We start from the raw sequence: 18202 nt of genomic DNA, 5'->3' as shown, positions 1-18202 counted from the left end.
ATGCTTTTTGGAGATGTAAATTATGAACTGTGGTGTTTCGGTGAGTTACTTACTAAATAATTAAATATTTGTCTTGGCTACCCTTACAATAAAAAAAATTATCTTTGTTCATGTATTTATGACAGTGATGTATTGTGACACAAAAGTTTTACTAGTTGGCAGAGGGTACAATGAAACTGTTTCCACCATGCCATGAACACAAGAGACAAATAGCTTTGTGTTCAACTAAATACAGTAAGCCAAAATTTCCCACTAAATATGTACTTTTATAAATTGAGACAGGATTATCATTTCAGTAAGTATATTTTTTGTGAAATTTTTGGATGATGTGCTATGAGATTTTTTTTTTCAATTTTATTGTAAAATGTGCCTTGGCTCAAGAATGGGAAACCGTCTTGGATTGTAATTGACTATAATATTTTTTTAGGCAAATGTTTTTTTAAAAACAATTTTTGCTTACTGTAATGCCCTCACAAGTAGGAAACGAGAGCCATCATCTAATTCTGAGCACCGATAAAACAGCAAAACAGTGAGCACACTTATGGAGAAGCTGCTGTCAACCACAGCTCTCACCAAGTTTCTCCCACGCACAAGATTCCCACAACAGTAGCGCTAAATTCCAATTTTGTGCAATCTAGTTGCAAGGAAAATAAGAGTTGAGGAGTTTCATTGAGGAATTAGCACTTTACTGCCATCCTTTGGCATCTATAGGCAATCACAAACGACAAGGGGTGTGGGCGAGGTTCAATTACTCCACGATTTTGCAGAGCATGGTCCGTATTACTTCGTAATGACGCTGTACATTTTATGCGTGCAATTAGTTTTTTGTGTTCATTGTGTTGAAAAGGTAGCGTACACTTTTTAAAGTTGCGTTTATGTGTGTGTTTCAATACGTTTGGACAACGGGGTAAAGCTTTGTTTTTCTTATAGTCCCTTCGTATCGCAGATTTTCCAACTATCTATGTACAGTATTGTCTGCAATATTATATTGTAAAACAAATCCAGATGCAGTGAGCAAATGTGACCGCGAAGAGGTGCTAAGCGGTCACCTGGCTGATCTGCCTCATTTCCCAGAAGCCACTTGGCCGCTGACTGAAGCAAGATGGCAGCTGTTGTCGAGAATGTTGTCAAACTGTAAGTCTTCTACTTTCTCCCACACTTCTCTCTATTCGAGACAACAAACGATGCGACCGACACACGACAAGCGTTTCATTATACAGCTAGCAACCGCGTCGCTAGCAAGGCCGAAAGTCATTCTGGGTGAACGGGGAAGGTTATCTCACGCAGTCGGAACGTCGTGTCTTTGGTCATTTCCTACCACAGGCGCCTAATAGTTAGCAAGCACGCCGTTGACGTCTTTAGTTATTCCGTGTCGAGTCAGTGTGATTACAGCACGTGTTTTGTGACCAAAACCGCTTTTTGTGTGGTTAATTTGGACCTTACGACGCTGTTTTGTCACCCATCTTACGTTGGCAAGCCGTCTGTCACGCTAATTGGCTAAAGTTAGCCAAAGTTGGCATTTTGGGGTAATTGCTCGAGTATAAGTTCAAAATGAGTAGATATTGCATGAACTACCCTTTATTATGACACCGAGGGACATAGTCCCGACTGAATGCAGTACTTCATAAGTCGTTATTTATGTGTTCAAATAAGGACTCTGTTTCCGCGTCCTTCCGCGGTTCTTGCTGAAGTTGACGTTTTGCGGCAGGTGCTTGGATGACATTTATTCCATTGTAACACGCAGCTGTCTTTTAACCCGACAATCCTGAAGCGTCACCTAAACTTTCCTGTAACAGTTGTATGCGTCAATTCAAGTGGTACAGTGGAACTTAGAATTATAAACGACGCGATTCATAAACAGTTCAGTTTTCAAAGTTTTGTAAATGAAAAATGACCTCTGGTTACAATTTTTTTTTTCTTTTTGTAAGATGTTCTTGTATGGGTAAAATTCGTAGGACTTTTAACTTTTTCCTCCCACAGCTATAATAAATGTTACCTGCTTCAAGTATTTTTTGTTTTTTAACCTTAGATGGCCACCTCTTCCCACAATGCAATGCAAAACCTGTCCTGCATTGCATGAGGTGGTGGCCATTTAGGGCAGTGTTCCCCAACATTTTTCATACAGCGGACTGGTTTGGAGTAGGCATATAAATAGCTGCTGCAAATGTGAGTATAAAGTGGCTGAACCCACAGTTACATCTTCAACAGAAAATGTTACCTATTTCTATAGTGCTCAATATATATTATTTAACTTTGAGTATATTGGTTGAAGGGTCCTGAGGATGGAGCTGCCAGACAAAAGAGCGAGAGGAAGACCAAAGAAAAGGTTGATGGATATTGTGAGGGAGGACATGAGGACAGTGGGTGTTTGAGAGGAGGATGCACAAGATAGGCTTAGATGGAAAAAGATGACACACTACATCAGGGGTCGTCCTGACGGGACAATCCGAAAGGAAAAGAACTTTGTGTAAAATGTGCACATACAGTAAATAAGATACAAAATATTTTAGTGAGCAACCAGTAACAGATATTGCTCAACGTAAAGCACAGGATGTGCCCAAATGAAGATTTACAAGATACGGCCCCCTGCAAAGTATCGAAACATGAAGGTCAATTCCTTTTTTTTTTTTTTTTTTTTTTTTTGTTGTATTATTACGACATTTGTGTTTTAGATCAAAACATCAATAAGAGACAAAAGTTCAAAATTCCAACTTTCATTTCATGGTCTTTACAGTTAGATGTGTTGTTAAACTTATGACAGAGGATCTTTTGTGTGAAGCCCCCCAATTTTCAAGTGAGCAAAAATATTGGCATGGACATTATTAGATTAATTTCAAGTGAAAATGCAGTATTTCTCATCATAACCCTTACTTGCAAAGACTGCATCAAGCCTGCAACTCATTGCCTTCACCAGACTGTTGGATTCTTCATTTGAAATGGTTTTCCATGCCTCAACTGCAATGTCTTAAAAAAAAAAAAAAAAAAAAGTTTCTGTGAGTTTTCTCCAGGCACAGTGATTGAGTTGGCCTGTTTAAGACCTTTCACTTTTTGTCCCTGATGAAGTCTTTAGTTGTTGTTTTGTGGGTCATAGTCTTGTTGCGTGGTGAAGCTTCTCCCAATTGAATACATTTTTTTTGGGTAAATCGCCTGACAAAATGGTTTTGTAGACTTCACAATTCATTCTGCTGCTACCATCATGAGTTAAATCATCAATAAATACTAGTGAGCCGTTCCAGTAGAAGCTTAGCAAAACCCTAGCCATGACATTACAGTCACTGTGATCGTATGCACCCGGATGCCATCGCAAATCAGCAGTCGAGCATGGAAAATCATGAACGTAGAAATACATAGATACTGAAAGACGTCGCTTATTTTGTGTAGTCTTGACCAATGTTCCCTCTAAGCTACGCCACTGCGCAATTGCACACTTGTCACAGACTCAGCGCACATGAAAACCTATCCAGCGCAGTGAACCACAGCCTGTCTTATTTTTTTAATAACACGGAAGCACATGGTCTGCAACAACGAGCTGCTGCTCAGGCTACTTCTATTTCCTTGATTACGTGACACCGCTCCCCTCTGCTCTTAAAGGGGTATACACAAGGTTTACAAACAAAACACACACCTGGAACTTTATCTGCGGGCATGACTGGTGGACCACACCGTAACTTTATCTCTGCGGGCATGACTGACCACACCTGCACATTTTTCAAATATGAGTGACTTACATTACCTCTACCATGCTTCACAGATCAACCTATGTATTTTGGATCATAAGCAGATCATTTATTTCTCCATACTTGGGTCATTCCACCACTTTGGTTGAGATTAATCTTAGTCTCATCAGTCCATAAAACCTTTGTGCCTCCTGATTCTTTTTGCTGATGAGCGGTTTGCATCTTGTCATATGGCCTGTTTGTTTTCTCTTGAAATCATATTCAAGGAGATTGTGATTCCGTCACCCCTGCTCAGTGTAGGTTGGTAGTGAGTGTTGTTGTCTTTGGGTGTTTCTTCACAGCTCTCAATGTTTTTTTTTTGCATCAACTAGTGTTGATACCATTGGCTGACTTATTCGATGTCTGCTGCTCAGTAGCACCAGTAGTTTCTTTCTTTTTCAGGATATTCTAAAATGTTGTATTAACAGTGCCCAATATTTGTGTAATTACTCTGATTGCTTTTCCCTCTTCTCTCAGCTTCAAAATGATTTACTTTTCTTGTAAAGACTACATTCTGGACTTGGCTTTCACAGGTGAAATCCAAAAACACGCATAATATAACGCTAAAGCAATCAGTCTAAAAGCCATCATCTGAGCAACTACAAATACCCATCAGTCGTGTCCCAGTACTCTTGCGCACTTGAAAAGTGGGTGGCTTTGAACAAAAGGTACTTGGTTCTGAGTTGTTACACATCTAGATGTAAATACCATGAAAAAGCTGCATTCTGAAATTTTGTGTAACATTATGTCTCATATTTTTTGATCTTAACCTCAAATGTTTTCAGTCTACAACAAAAACAAATGAATTGACCTTGCCGTTCCACTACTTGAGGAGGGGACTGCAGGTGTGAGCATTTCACGGAAACGATCGTTCCGTTACCATGTCGTTACCCAGCCTGAGAAAACACGGAACCGAAAGTCCGTTTCCCAGATCTCAGGGCTTACTTTTGATAAAATTTGCCCACGTGTGGAATGTAAAACAAGTTCTCAACGAAATACAACAATCTGTATAAAACGAACCTACATGAACCCCTTTATTTTTAATGATTAAAACGCCCAGCTTTGTCAGTGTGGTTTACAAACGGCACCGGTTTCCGCTTCTGCGCTACGCATGCGCAAGGTCGAGTTATTCATATCCGGGTCACTCAAACGCTAGTCAAACATGTCGGTTGCTAAGCGTAAAAGACAAGAGACTGTGTCCCTAAAGACGTTCCAAAAGTGGACTGTATCTGAAGAATTTATTGCCGAAACCAATGAAAAAGGTGAGGTGATAAAGCTGAGGTGCAGAATATGAATATAAAATCGTTTCCCACCGTTTCCCAGGACAAAAATCAACGGAACCGAAAGATCAGTTACCATACTTGCCGAAATCCTCATGCCTGGGTCTGTATGGACTTGAAAGCAAAAAGTTCAATATATGTATTTAAAATGAGAGAAAAACAATAAAATGGTAATTAGAAAAGGAGCAGTGTTTTTATGGGTGGCGAAGCAACATATACATGAGCATCCTTGTGCTTTTGGTGCTAATGTGGAAGATAAAATGTTAAAAATTACAAAAACCCTCCTCAAGCTTATAATGTGTAAGCACATGCATACTGGATGGATGCAGATTCCACAAATTCCACACTAACACTTCTATTGTATTCAGCTTTCAGAGAAAAAGATAAAAGCTGTCAGAATGAAACAAAACTGCAACATTTTCCATAATGTATTTGATGTTTTGTGTGCCACCAGGTTGGGAGAGCAGTGCTACAGAGATGCTATGGAGCAATGTCATAACTACAATGCTCGTCTGTGTGCTGAGAGGAGCGTGCGCTTGCCCTTCCTCGACTCTCAGACCGGAGTGGCTCAGAGTAACTGCTACATTTGGATGGAGAAGAGGCACAGAGGGCCTGGTAGGAATCAACATTGTTCTGCTTTTCACCAGACAAAAAAAAAAAAAAAAAAAAAAAATATTTATAATGGGAGACTCAGACAATTTTGGATAGGAGGGTTGGGAAAACGTTTGTGTTCTAGAAATGCATTTGATTGCAAAACAGACACATAGGCCAGGTTAATAGCTAAGTGTACATTTGTAAAATTTTGTGGGTTTTTTTTCCCTTTAATTAAACAGCACAATTAGATGCATTTTTGTGTACTCAGTTAACCCACACATTTCATTCTGTCCAAAGAAAATGTATAGAAACATTAAAAATGGGATTTCATAGAAGTTCTGATGTTCCTCAGGCAGGGCTCCAGGGCAACTCTACACTTACCCTTCCAGGAGGTGGAGGAAGAAGAGAAGATCTCACCCTCCTGTGGACCCCCGCCTTGTCTTTCCTCCAGTCAAGTCAGGTAGCTGGTTGAGAAACACTGGCTTGGAGGATGCTCATAATTGGGGCACTCCAAGTCACTTGACTCTCTTGGGTATTCAGATGTAATGATGCATTTTGTTTGACTCTGCAGAGCTTGATTTTGGACTGAAGAAGGATGCACTGTTGTCATCTGATGGTAGCAGCCTGGAAGCCTTGCTAAAGGCTGACTCTCTGGACAAACGCACACCCGCTGATCACAGAGCCTCTGAGGAAGACTCCAATCCTGGCGACTACTCTGCCAGCCTGAACTCTGCCACACGCACCAGAAAGGTTCTTGTTATACACAAACATGCAACATTATCTGAGTGGTGTGTGACTTCTACTGTTGAAAAGATTCATTTTTTTTCAGTTGAGCTGTACAAGTTATGTCTTGGAAAAACATTTTAAATGATTACTCTTGGTCGCACTACACACGGTGAACAGGGATCACTGTATTTTATAACGGATTCTCATTTCTACCTGTAAATGTATTTATAAATAATTATCCAATAACGATCCATAAAGTTTATCCATTTTTTAAAAAATGACAAGTGAATGAAAAGCCCCAGAAAAAATACATTTCTCTATGAACCAACTAATGGGGGAAAATCTGAAATGAATGCAACAAATATTTCAGTACCCTCAAGGATGTGAATGCTCAGGAGCTATCTGTATTCGGGCCACAAGTCATATTTTGCCCGCCCCTGCTCCAAACACTTCTCACGCTCCCACGCTTACCCGTTTGCACCACAGAAAATTCTCGAGCCTGATGACTTCCTCGATGATCTGGATGACGAGGACTATGAGGAAGACACGCCGAAGAGAAGAGGGAAAGGGAAGGGAAAGGTGAACAATGGCCTGGGATAAGAACACTTGTTTTTGGTAAACATCATAGTTTTTAACTTTGCATCCGTGCATGTTCAGGGTCGCGGAGTGGGCAGCAGCAGGAAGAAACTTGACCCCGCAGCAATGGAGGACCGGGACAAGCCATACGCTTGCGACAGTGAGTGATGGCAAACACCTGGGACTAGCTTCACCTCTTCATCTCGTTTCTGGTCTCTGTTTTGCTGTCAGCTAGTGAAGCTGCTGTAGACTTCACTTCCTTCTTGATCTGTTATTTTCTACTTGAGCAATCGCATTCTTCTGAGTGTCTGTCTGTGCTTTCTTTTCTCCTCCCCTCTCTTTCAGACACTATCAAACAAAAGCATATTTCCAAACCTTCTGAAAAAGGTACATCGGCTTCCTTCTTACATTGTCTGCATGTCATGTGCTCGCTTGTAACTTGTGGTTTGTGTGATCTGCGCTGAGTTTCACTGACTTTTTTTTTTTTTTTGGGAGCCAAACCTAATTCAGAAGACAGCAACTCATTATGCTGCAAGTAAATTGGCCTTTTAACACAATGAACACGCTTTTGCTTCAGTTTGCTCAAAAAACATCTTTAGACTTGGGCCCACTACAAGCACAAAGATAATCGGGCTGTTTTTGTCCCGATTCGGCCTCTTCCCGACCAAGGATGTCAAAAGAAAGACGATCTTACATTTATAAGATTATCCTGGAGTATGAGGTTTGATAAGAGTGAATTTGTCCTGATACTAGAGTACAGAATTGGTCAGGGGTAACAGTTTTCAATGTTAAATATGATCGATATTTACATCCAAAACCCTTCATATGTGTGCGCAAAGGGCAGTAATCCCAAATCATAAATCCGTAAACTGTATGTGTTAGGGAATCTGGCCAATCAAAGAAGCACCATGGTCTGACAAACAGGAAGTGGGTTCCCCACACGCAAGGAAGTATTTCCAAAGCAGTCCTTTTTTAAGGACATCGTCATTTGATAAGGACCCTGGCTCAGGCAGCCTTTGGAAACACTCAGCAAAGATCAGTGCATATCTGGTGTGTATCTCGTGTGTGGTGTTTTGGGTTGAGATTATCAGAGCACTACATTTTAAATATTTATCTATAGCCGATTTAAAAAAAAATCTCATTTTAAGATTTGAAAAATCCTCACGTGTTCAAGGGTTAGATGAGATGGAATCATTATTTTTTTGTGTGCTTACGTCATCCCTTGTCTTTTCACTCCTCGGTGTGTGTACCATTTATAGAAACCTTTGAGATGGTTATGTTTCAATTAGTCATATTTATTAGTTTGCTTCTTCACAACTTCATGTAGCAGTGTTTAATTTATCCTTTCACATTTTTTGTCTGACGATTTTTTTTTTTTCGTTTTAGATTAGTAAACCATGAGGGCTCTGATAGTGAATCCCAATTCTCTATTTGACTATGGACTTCTGAATCAGAATTAAATCGTCACGTCTTAGCTTTGCTGTATATTGCGTGATCTGGTGAAATCCGACTGGACTGGACAATCACATAAAAATAGGAGTGTGACCTCTCACATTGAGCGATTGGCTATTTGGGTGCCCTGAATAGCCACCACGTGTAGGCGTTTGATGCTGTATACCAGGGGTGCTCAATGCGTCGATCGCGAGGCATTCTTGGTCGATTGCGGGGCGACGTGCCTCCCCCCCAAAAAAAAGACATCAGCCAATGTTCCTTCTAAACTGCGCGTGCGCAATTGTGCACTGATGATGCGTGCAAAAAAAAATATTCCAATGCAAATTGAAAGTATAACATACAGCTTTTCAGTTTGTGGCATTTTGCAATGTGATTCAATGCCTGAGGGATGACTGGTTGTTCCATCCAATGGCACAATTCACAAACTGTAAAAAAAGAAAACAATCCACTGGTTTCTTTTAGGCAGCACACGGAACTTTCTCTAACAACGACCACTGCTCCACCACACACTCTAAAAGACGTACACTCTTAATTACAAATGTTACAGTACTTACGCAGACCATCAATGTGTTTTATAATGACAGCGTCCACCACTGCTGCTTTAGTTGGCAACACAGTCTGGGCAACATAGATCAAAGACGAGCTAGACACGCTGCTCATGTTTACTTTCGATATTAATGGAGAAAGTTAAAAAAGAAATGCTGTTGTTTTAAAATGCAATGACTGTCGGAGTATGTGAATAATCGAAGAAAAAGTGATGAAACTGGATGAGACTTTCTCTTTTCCGAGTGGGAAAGGTCTGGTCAGAAGCCGAAGTAGAAAGTGCAGGATGAGATTGTGTGTAATTTCAAACACAGCCTGATCCAGAATGAATGCACAGACAATACAGTGCAAATAAAGCTAATTCTGTATTTTAAATATAGGAGGCAACATAACCTTAACCTTAAAACGGTTTAGGCGCATCATTACCCCCCTGTCGTCGGTAGCTAGCGAGAGGCTGACTGCTTGAAAAGTAGATGTTGGGGCGGTGCAGGAGGCGTTTGTTGTCTCACTTGCGTAAAAACCAGGCAGTATATTTTCGGCGTGTGGTGGTGTCTTCGCCGATAACAGCTGTAGCGACACTGCTGAAATGGAGAGAACTACAGGACGTTTCCAAAACTGTGTGTGGGTTACGCTCGAGAATAAAGGCAAACTGTTCGTTGGTTAGATGTCAACATCATTGCTGCCTGTGCAAGAATAAATAAGCCTTCAGCCTTTTTGGGCCACTGTCAGTGTTTCAACGTGTAACCTTTTGCCTTTCGGTAAAATGGTTTCAATTTGGCGGCCCCCGATGCTCGCACTGTACTGTAATGCCCTCCTGATAGCGGAGGCTGTGAGCACAAGTAAAAGGAAGTGAAAGAAGAACTTTGTCTTTTGTTTCATCTGATGACACGCACATGGTCCTCCCTCACTGGTCTTTGGTCTTCGCGCACACATCACAGCTTCGTTTAGCCACATGGAAGCTGTTTATTAAAAAGAAAAAAAAAGTAGTAACATATCCGTGAAATGTTGAATTTGTGCAGCCACACAGATGTTGCAGTAGACTAAAAAATGGCCGTTAATTTTTTTAGAAATCTTGATTACTATACTAATATAATTTGTTTAACGGTTAATTATCTCACGATAGCAGCAAAGTCATGATAATGCAGTGGAACATCCAGAGTCAAACATGCATGACGTTAGATTGAATTGTGTTGTAAATTGTGATTGTGAATTTAAGACTCTTCATACAATTTAAGTGCAACTGTTCACACTTCGGTTTCTGACATAATGGAAAGGCATTTGATTGACATTGCTTAGAATTAACGAGTTAGTATTTTGTCAAACTATGCCCTGGCACGTTTCCTCTTCTATGGTTATCATTTCACACTTGACATAAGTGCTTACGGTCTTAAAATTTCCCTAGATCTACAGAAATTTTGCATGATAACAGCTTGACCTTTTATGTTGTACTTTTGAGGTGCATTTTTCTGGAAAATGTTGGTCCTACTTTTGGAGTGTTTGAGTTTAGAGGTTTTATGGTATTGTGGTAACGTATTGTAAACACGGTGATGCGGCTGTAGAGCATTGGCCTCACAGTTCTGAGGACCAGGGTTCAAATCCCCTCCTGTGTGGAGTTTGCATGTTCGCCCCATGTGTATGTGGGTTTTCTCCGGGCACTCCGGTTTCCTCCCACATCCCAAAAACATGCAACATTAATTGGACACTCAAAATTCCCCCTCGGTTTGATTGAGTGCGACTGTTGTCTGTCTCTATGTGCCCTGCCATTGGCTGGCTACCAGTTCAGGGTGTACCCTGCCCTACTGCCCATTGACAGCTGGGCTAGAATGCAGCACTCCCGCAACGCTCTCTTAATTTAGTTGAATGAGGGTGATCAGTGTACAAATTTACTGCTGTGATGTTGAATTATCTTCCACACTTCATCCGGCAGTTTTGCTGCATCTTCAGATTTGAAATTGTTTTAATAAACCATGATACACATGCCTTTTCTTAGGGAGTGGCCTCTTTTTTTGTTGTTGTTGTTTACTTCAATCTATTTCGTCAAATACCCAAATGCAATGTGATTAAAAACCTTGAGAACCACACACAGTACATTTTAAAAATTCTAAAGGGCCTTGTTGGACACCTGTAAAACCTTACTACAATGTCTAAAACAATGTTTTTGCACAAACGTGTTGTCATTTCCGGTATTGGCATCAGTCTGCGGCAAGCGCTACAAGAACCGCCCCGGCCTGAGCTACCACTACACCCACTCGCACTTGGCCGATGAGGAGGGCGAAGACAAGGAGGAGATGGAGGTCAACGAGCCCCCACCGCCACTACCGGAGACACCTAAAAGTAAGACGTCAACATTCGTTTTGCTCTCCTCTCCATGTCCACCATGTTGTCTTTCTCTTGACAGCACGTAGTAGTCATTGGTTATTTACCAATTAATCAATGTCACATGCGACAGTGATGTTATACTCATAAACTTTTTTTTTTAACAGCTACTTCTTGGGTACTGATTAATGCTTACTAGTTTGACGTACACTTCTGAGGCTGCTTTAGGTTCAATTACATAGCAATTACAAGTTATTTAAAGTACGACTGCAAATAATGATTATTTTCATGATAGGCTACTATTTTTCCCATGAAATGATTGATTCAGTGACGAGATTGGTCCCTAATGTCAGAAAATATGTGAAAATGTTGATCGTTTTCCAAAGTAAAAGTAGAAGTTTGCAAACGTTTTGATTAAACACCAAGATAATCCATCTGCTTTCATCGAGGAGTCCAGAAATTATATACAAATATTTAATGGTGAGAGGTTGAAGTCAGAGGCTTTCGACAGTTTGACATGAAGGAATGTTTGCAAACAGTATTTATTTCTGAGTCCCAATTAATGGTCACTGTAAAACTAACACATAAATCAGTTTATTTCTCTTTGTGTATTTTAAAAACTAAGATATTCAACCAACCCATATCATTTCGTTGAATGACCGTCCTCTATCTTAATGCCAACGTACAATAAAGAAAACAAGTATTTGAACACCTTGCTATATTGCAAGTTCTCCCACTTAGAAATCATGGAGGGGTCTGAAATTTTCATCGTAGGTTCATGTCCACTGTGAGAGAGAGAATCTAAAAAGAAAAATCCAAAAATCACAATGTATGATTTTTTTTTTTTTTTTTAATGATTTGTGTGATACAGCTGCAAATAAATATTTGAACACCTGTCTATCAGCTAGAATTCTGACCCTCAAAGACCTCTTAGTCCGCCTTTAAAAGTCCAGCTCCACTCCATGTATCATCCTGAATCAGATGCACCTGTGTAGACCCGTTAGCTGCATAAAGACACCTGTCCACCCCATACAATCATTTAGACTCAAACTTATAACATGGCCAATACCAAAGATCTGTCCAAAGACAGCAGAGACAAAACTGTACAACTCCACACGGCTGGAAATGGCTGCGGAGAAATTGCCAAGCAGCTTGGTGGAAAAAAAAAAGGTCCACTGTTGGAGCAATCATTAGAAAATGGAAGAAGCTAAACTTGACTGTCAATCTCAATCAGAGTGGAGCCCCATGCAAGATATCACATCGTGGGGTCTCAATGATCCTGAGAAAGGTGAGGAATCAGCCCAGGACTACACGACAGGACTTGGTCAATGACCTGAAAAGAGCTGGGACCACCGTTTCCAAGGTGACTGTTGGTAATACACTAAGACGTCATAGTTTGAAATCATGCAGGGCATCGAAGGTTCTCCTGCTTAAACCAGCACATGTCAAGGCCCGTCTTAAGTTTGCAAATGACCATTTGGATGATACAGAGGAGTCATGGGAGAAGGTTTTGTGGTCAGATGAGACCAAAATGGAACTTTTGGTCATAATTCGACTAGGCGTGTTTGGAAGAAGATGAATGATGACTTCCATCCCAAGAACACCATCCCTACTGTGAACCATGGGAGTGGTTGCATCATGCTTTAGGGGTGTTTTTCTGCACACGGGACAGGACGACTGCGCTGCATTAAGGAGATGATGACCGCGGCCATTTCAACCCGAAGCACACAGCCATGTAAAAACAAGTGTGGCTCCGTAAGAAGCATATCAAGGTCCTGGCGTGGCCTAGCCATTCTCCAGACCTAAACCCAATAGAAAATCTTTGGATGGAGCTGAAACTCCATGTTTCTGAGCGACGGCCCAGAAACCTGTCTGATCTAGAAATCTGTGTGGAGGAGTGGGCCAAAATCCCTCCAGCAGTGTGTGCAAACCTGGTGAACAACTACTGGAAATGTTTGACCTCTGTAATTACAAACCATGACTACTGTACCAAATATTAACATTGGTTTTCTCAGGTGTTCAAATACTTCTTTGCAGCTGTATCACACAAATAAATCGTTAAAAAAAATCAAACATTGTGATTTCTGGATTTTTCTTTTTAGATGATCTCTCTCACAGTGGACATGCATCTTCGATGAAAATTTAAGACCCCTCCATGATTTCTGAGTGGGAGAACTTGCAATATAGCAGGGTGTTCAAATACTTATTTTCTTCACTGTATAATTTGAAACGGTGTATACAAGCTAACAGTAATTGGTGTTGGTACATGAGTTTTAAACTTTCAAACAGCTGCTACTTGAAACACATGGAAAATCAACACACATTGCACTGCTTGTAGGACTAGATTAAAGTATAATTGGGGTTTAGGTTCTGACCACTGCTTCTTGTTGCTCTTAAATTACATGCTGCATCTCTTCCAACGTGGTACTACACTGAAGGTGCACAACTCTAAATTCCGAGTGGCCTACGCACCGTAAAAACGAGACTTGACCCCAATTTTTATTGGTCTGATCGGTTCCACAAAAGACATTTACTCCGTCAACGTTGTGTGTATATATAGTATATCTGAATCCAAATGACAACAGACTACAGGACAAATTTACTCTTTCACGATTGAAAATATCAGACTACTGCAATAAAACTTTGTCTTCTGATACCACCGCATCCCGCTCTTTACGATTATTGGACTTGATCTTGTCAACTCAAACGAGACACACACTTGTTACAGTGGGGATGACAACATGAGTGGATCGCACCGACTGTATTATGAGAAGAATGTTGGGGGTTTGTGTTGGTAGTCACCACTGCTCAAAATAGGGGAGGATGGTCGTGTAAGTCTTGCTTGAGGTATGTTCACGTATTTTTAATAAGATATGGTTCCGAAGCAACAAAACGTTACGTAGCCAAGTAAGATGGCGCTAGCGGTTGTGTGTGAACATGCTGCCGTTCTGTTGAATTTATGATTTGACCCGAGCAGTGATTTGTTGCCTTTTTGGACTAACCGTACATATTTTACAAATGAAAAATCTCACGGTACACCAACAAACAGAAATGTCACAAAAAGTAGCTCCATGAATTTCTGTATGTACTCGCTGCCATCGAACAGAAGACCATTAGTGTTCTGTCTGTCACTGTGCCTCACTGACATAAGTAGATGAACAAAGATACATTATTTGTTGTAAATATATATATTTTTAAATAAGTACACCAGTATATACAGTAAATGAGCAGGCGATTTAACTTGAGGCATTCCTCCATCTTGTGATCAGATAAAGTTTTTTTTAAACTCTATGATCAGCTTCAAAAATTGTAATCGTGTACAGCCTAGTAAAAACCCATTTAAAAAAAAAAAAAAAAACAACAATTGCTTAAAAATCTGCATATAGCGTTGCTGTGAATGATGAACCGTGACCTAGTGAGGGAAAACTGGAGTACGCCTTTTGATTTTAATTTTTTTTTTTTTTTTAATCTTTATTAGCTCCTAAGAGAGGCCCGGATGGGCTAGCCCTGCCCAACAAGTACTGTGACTTCTGCTTGGGAGACTCCAAAACCAACCACAAGACAGGCCAGTCCGAAGAGCTGGTGTCCTGCTCCGACTGCGGACGCTCAGGTCGGCTCCCGTGCACTTGCTCAATTTCCCCCACTTTCGCACACTTGATCAACCATGTACGAAGGGTGCTTAAAGAAGTGTGCTGGGTTCAGGTCACCCGTCCTGCCTGCAGTTCACACCCGCCATGATGGCCGCAGTCAAGACGTATCGGTGGCAGTGCATCGAGTGTAAGTGCTGTAACATGTGCGGCACCTCCGAGAACGACGTAAGTTTGCGTACCTTTTACCAACAATGATATGACAAAGTATTTTTGAAACATTTTCTACTTTCATTATTTTCTTCTCCGTTGCTCTTCCAGGATCAGCTGCTCTTCTGTGATGACTGCGATCGTGGTTACCACATGTACTGTCTCAAGCCGCCCATGGCAGAACCCCCAGAGGGTACGTGGTCAGATTTGTTTTAGTTTTCCTCTGTTCGCCATTTTGTACAGACCACTAAAACTTCTGTCCACGAGAAAACAGATTTGACAACAGTCTTCTTGCTTGACATGTTGGAATGATTAATTTACATGGAGTTGAAGCCAGAAGTGCACACACTTCATTTTTTTGTCTCAATGTCTGCAGTCAAATCACAGTCAAGATCACCAAAATTATTTACTAATTTTATTTCTGAACGACAACACGCACCCGGTAATAGTCTATTCTGTGGCGCATCCCCGCCCCCACGAGCCGCGCCTAACCATATGCTGCGGATATATGCCGGTACTGGTGCGTTGTGAAATTAGATGTTCACTCAAAGACTTTCTAAATGGTTTACATACCTTGTTTCCAAACAGTGACTGGAACACAGCAGTAAAACGGTTCACACAAAACAGAAATGTTGGTTTTTAATTTATTCTTCACTGAAACCACAAACGTATCTGAGTTGAAGAGCCTCAGAAAGTCTCTGTCACACACCATTTCAGTGTCTCTTTCCCCCTGAGTCATTTTCATTTCAAGTTGCCACTGAAGTTGTTGTTCTCTGCACGTAACAATCTGGCCTATTAATCCATGTGTGATGGTAGATTACTTCACGCTGCTCCACATGTTTAAAATCCACTCAAAAACCTCAGAAAAGGAAGATCTTGCTTGGGATGTGGCCAATTTTTGTGAAAGTTTTTATATGAAATTAAAAACGCTATTTTGCATTTGTGCTGCGTCCTGCTTTTTAGGGCACCAAAAACTAGCACTGTCTTCTTTTACACACGCGCTAGAGGTCGCGTTGTCGTTTTTTTCTACAGGCAATTGAGGTAGAATCTTCTTCTACACACAACTGAGGTAGATTCTTCTTCTTTTGTGCGTGCTGAAAGTAAAGACGCCTTCTTCTACACGTTGGAGGCATCTGCACATGGCCAAACCCTCGTGCATGATAGGGAATGGCCGTGTTTTAACCATTTCATTCAAACAAGTTTTTGTTGTACATAGCCGCAACGACAAAAAAACGAACAAGATTTTAACCGCATCGTTAAATATGCTGGAGGATTTACAGCACCTGAAAAAAGTAGCAGCTCGTCTTCCAGAATGTAATTTTGTTAAATGCCACAATAATTTCTTAGAGGATTTTATATTTTCTTCTTCAAGGTCAAAAGTCCACATACACAAAAAGTACATTTGATCCAAGTCATGGAGTTCAAAGGAAATGCTACTCCATACTAAGAAAATTGATGAAAATCTAAAGTTCTCTCAAATACTCGTCATTATTGTGGCATTTAGTAAAAAAATTGAATAATTTTGGTGATCCTGACAGACCTTAAACAAGAGAGGATTATTCTGATTTGACTTCAGACAATGAGACAAAAAATCAAGTGTGTAAACTTCCGGCTTCAACTGTAATTCTTTTTTTTTTTTTTTATAGCGACAACGAGTATCCTATAGTTAAAAAAACTAGACTGAGATAAAGTTTGCATTCCGGTCCCAAAACCAATTTCAGAAGAGCTCTCAGACGTACGTGTTTACAGGACTGATTAATTATCTGGTTAATTGTACTGTGGTATGGGAGAGATGGGTGGGGAAAAAATGAATATGGTGAATTAATAAGAGCGCTTGTAATTTTACAAAAAGCTAAAAATCCACCTACACATTATCACAAAATGTTTTTTTTCTAGTACATTTGTAATTTGATTTGAATTTACAAAGAAAATGCCAAATTTTACCAGAAAAGGTCTATGTATGTGTTTGATTTTTTTTTTTTTTTTTTTTTTTTTTTTTTTTTTTTTTTTTGCGTGTGTTTTATATCAGGGAGCTGGAGCTGCCACCTGTGCGTGTACCTCCTGAAAGACAAAGCGTCCATCTACCAGAAGCACGACGCCCCGCCCTTGTGATGGCCGCTCCTTCTGCACGCACTCTGCGTCCTGCTGCTGCGCGCGTTACACGCCTGCTGCGCAAGTGTGTCCAGAGGGAGCCTGTGATTGGTCCATAGGGAAGTACAGTACAGTACAGTAGTCGAGTACACCACTACCACACTGGTCTCACGTGACCGTTGCTTTCTCGATTTTTCACCCCGTGAGACCTTTGAGCAGAACGCTTGCTTGCTGCAATTGAGTAGCATCCTGTGCAAAGTACAGCTTTTCTACAATTTCTAGAAGAAAACACATTTCTAAAGTACGACCCTGTACACTTCAGTGTACGTCAGTTGGGGTTGATTTAGATTTAGGAGACCTTTCGCATCACACGCAGGCTAAAACTAGATCTTATTAATGGCTCATTAAAATGGCACCAAAGGCGTAAAGACTGCACGGAGCGTGCGTATTAAAGGACTTTTTCTCAAGTGAAACATTGCTCAAGAGCACTTCCCACCGAAAGGGACTAGAAGAACGGTGCTGTTGTGTGCTTTTTGTTTTTTTTATTGATATGAAATAACAATTGTGATCTCCACTACTGTTTAAACCTTTGGGGTCGGTTGAAAGATTATTTTGATAAAGCACTGGTTTGGATGGATGGATAGATAAAGCTCCGCCCCTCGTTTCAACATACACCAACATGGGAGAATATGGCGTCATAGCAATATTCTTCTATTAGACATGACAATAGTGAATGGGTGACTTTTTCAGCAAACAAAAGATGGAAGGTTCCGCACAATAATTTCGATATAAACAAATATGCGTTTTTTGTTTTGCTGAATACACCAACGGTTAAAAGTTTGGGATTCACTTCAAAACGTCCCAGTTTTTGAAAGATAGCTTTGAAATATAGTGCACCGTACTCACAGGGGATAAGGAACCGGGCCGGACGGCAAAAGGAGAAAATTCTGGTATAATAATTATGGCCATTCCACTTGCATCAATAAAAGGCTTTACGTGATCAGGATTTGAGGAATTTGGAGGTTTGACTGTGACACCACAAAATAGTCTCACACCGAAGTGACGAGATTGTTAGCCATCAGATTAAAATATAAAGCCACAAGAGAGGTGA

At 40.6% G+C, this 18202-nt stretch overlaps 1 protein-coding gene across 2 annotated transcripts; it reads left to right on the top strand.

The window, feature by feature from the left end:
* Positions 1 to 1005: 1005 nt before the first annotated feature.
* dpf2 (double PHD fingers 2) lies at positions 1006 to 17258 on the top strand. Of its 2 annotated transcripts, XM_061802868.1 has the most exons (12): positions 1006 to 1134; positions 5451 to 5611; positions 5943 to 6050; positions 6162 to 6340; positions 6803 to 6895; positions 6974 to 7052; positions 7238 to 7279; positions 11084 to 11221; positions 14682 to 14813; positions 14906 to 15018; positions 15112 to 15193; positions 17030 to 17258. In XM_061802868.1, the coding sequence occupies exons 1-12, from the start codon at positions 1103 to 1105 to the stop codon at positions 17110 to 17112; spliced, it is 1242 nt and encodes a 413-aa protein (XP_061658852.1). In that variant the 5' UTR covers positions 1006 to 1102; the 3' UTR covers positions 17113 to 17258. The 2 variants fall into 2 exon arrangements, with proteins under 2 accessions (XP_061658852.1, XP_061658853.1); XM_061802869.1 differs by lacking the exon at positions 7238 to 7279.
* The last annotated feature ends 944 nt before the right edge of the window (positions 17259 to 18202 follow it).

This window comes from Syngnathoides biaculeatus, chromosome 18 (genome assembly GCF_019802595.1).
Source record: "Syngnathoides biaculeatus isolate LvHL_M chromosome 18, ASM1980259v1, whole genome shotgun sequence".
NCBI lineage: Eukaryota > Metazoa > Chordata > Actinopteri > Syngnathiformes > Syngnathidae > Syngnathoides > Syngnathoides biaculeatus.
Note: the sequence above shows the minus strand (reverse complement) of the source record. Positions and strands in the feature narration are given on the sequence as shown.

Bases quoted from the DNA above. Each gene is read 5' to 3' on its own strand.
- dpf2 (XM_061802868.1), top strand. From the start codon at position 1,103: ATGGCAGCTGTTGTCGAGAATGTTGTCAAACT. The intron at 6,896-6,973 runs GTGAACAATGGC...GTGCATGTTCAG, and splicing joins GAGGGAAAGGGAAGGGAAAG to GGTCGCGGAGTGGGCAGCAG. The intron at 15,019-15,111 runs GTAAGTTTGCGT...TTGCTCTTCCAG, and splicing joins GCGGCACCTCCGAGAACGAC to GATCAGCTGCTCTTCTGTGA.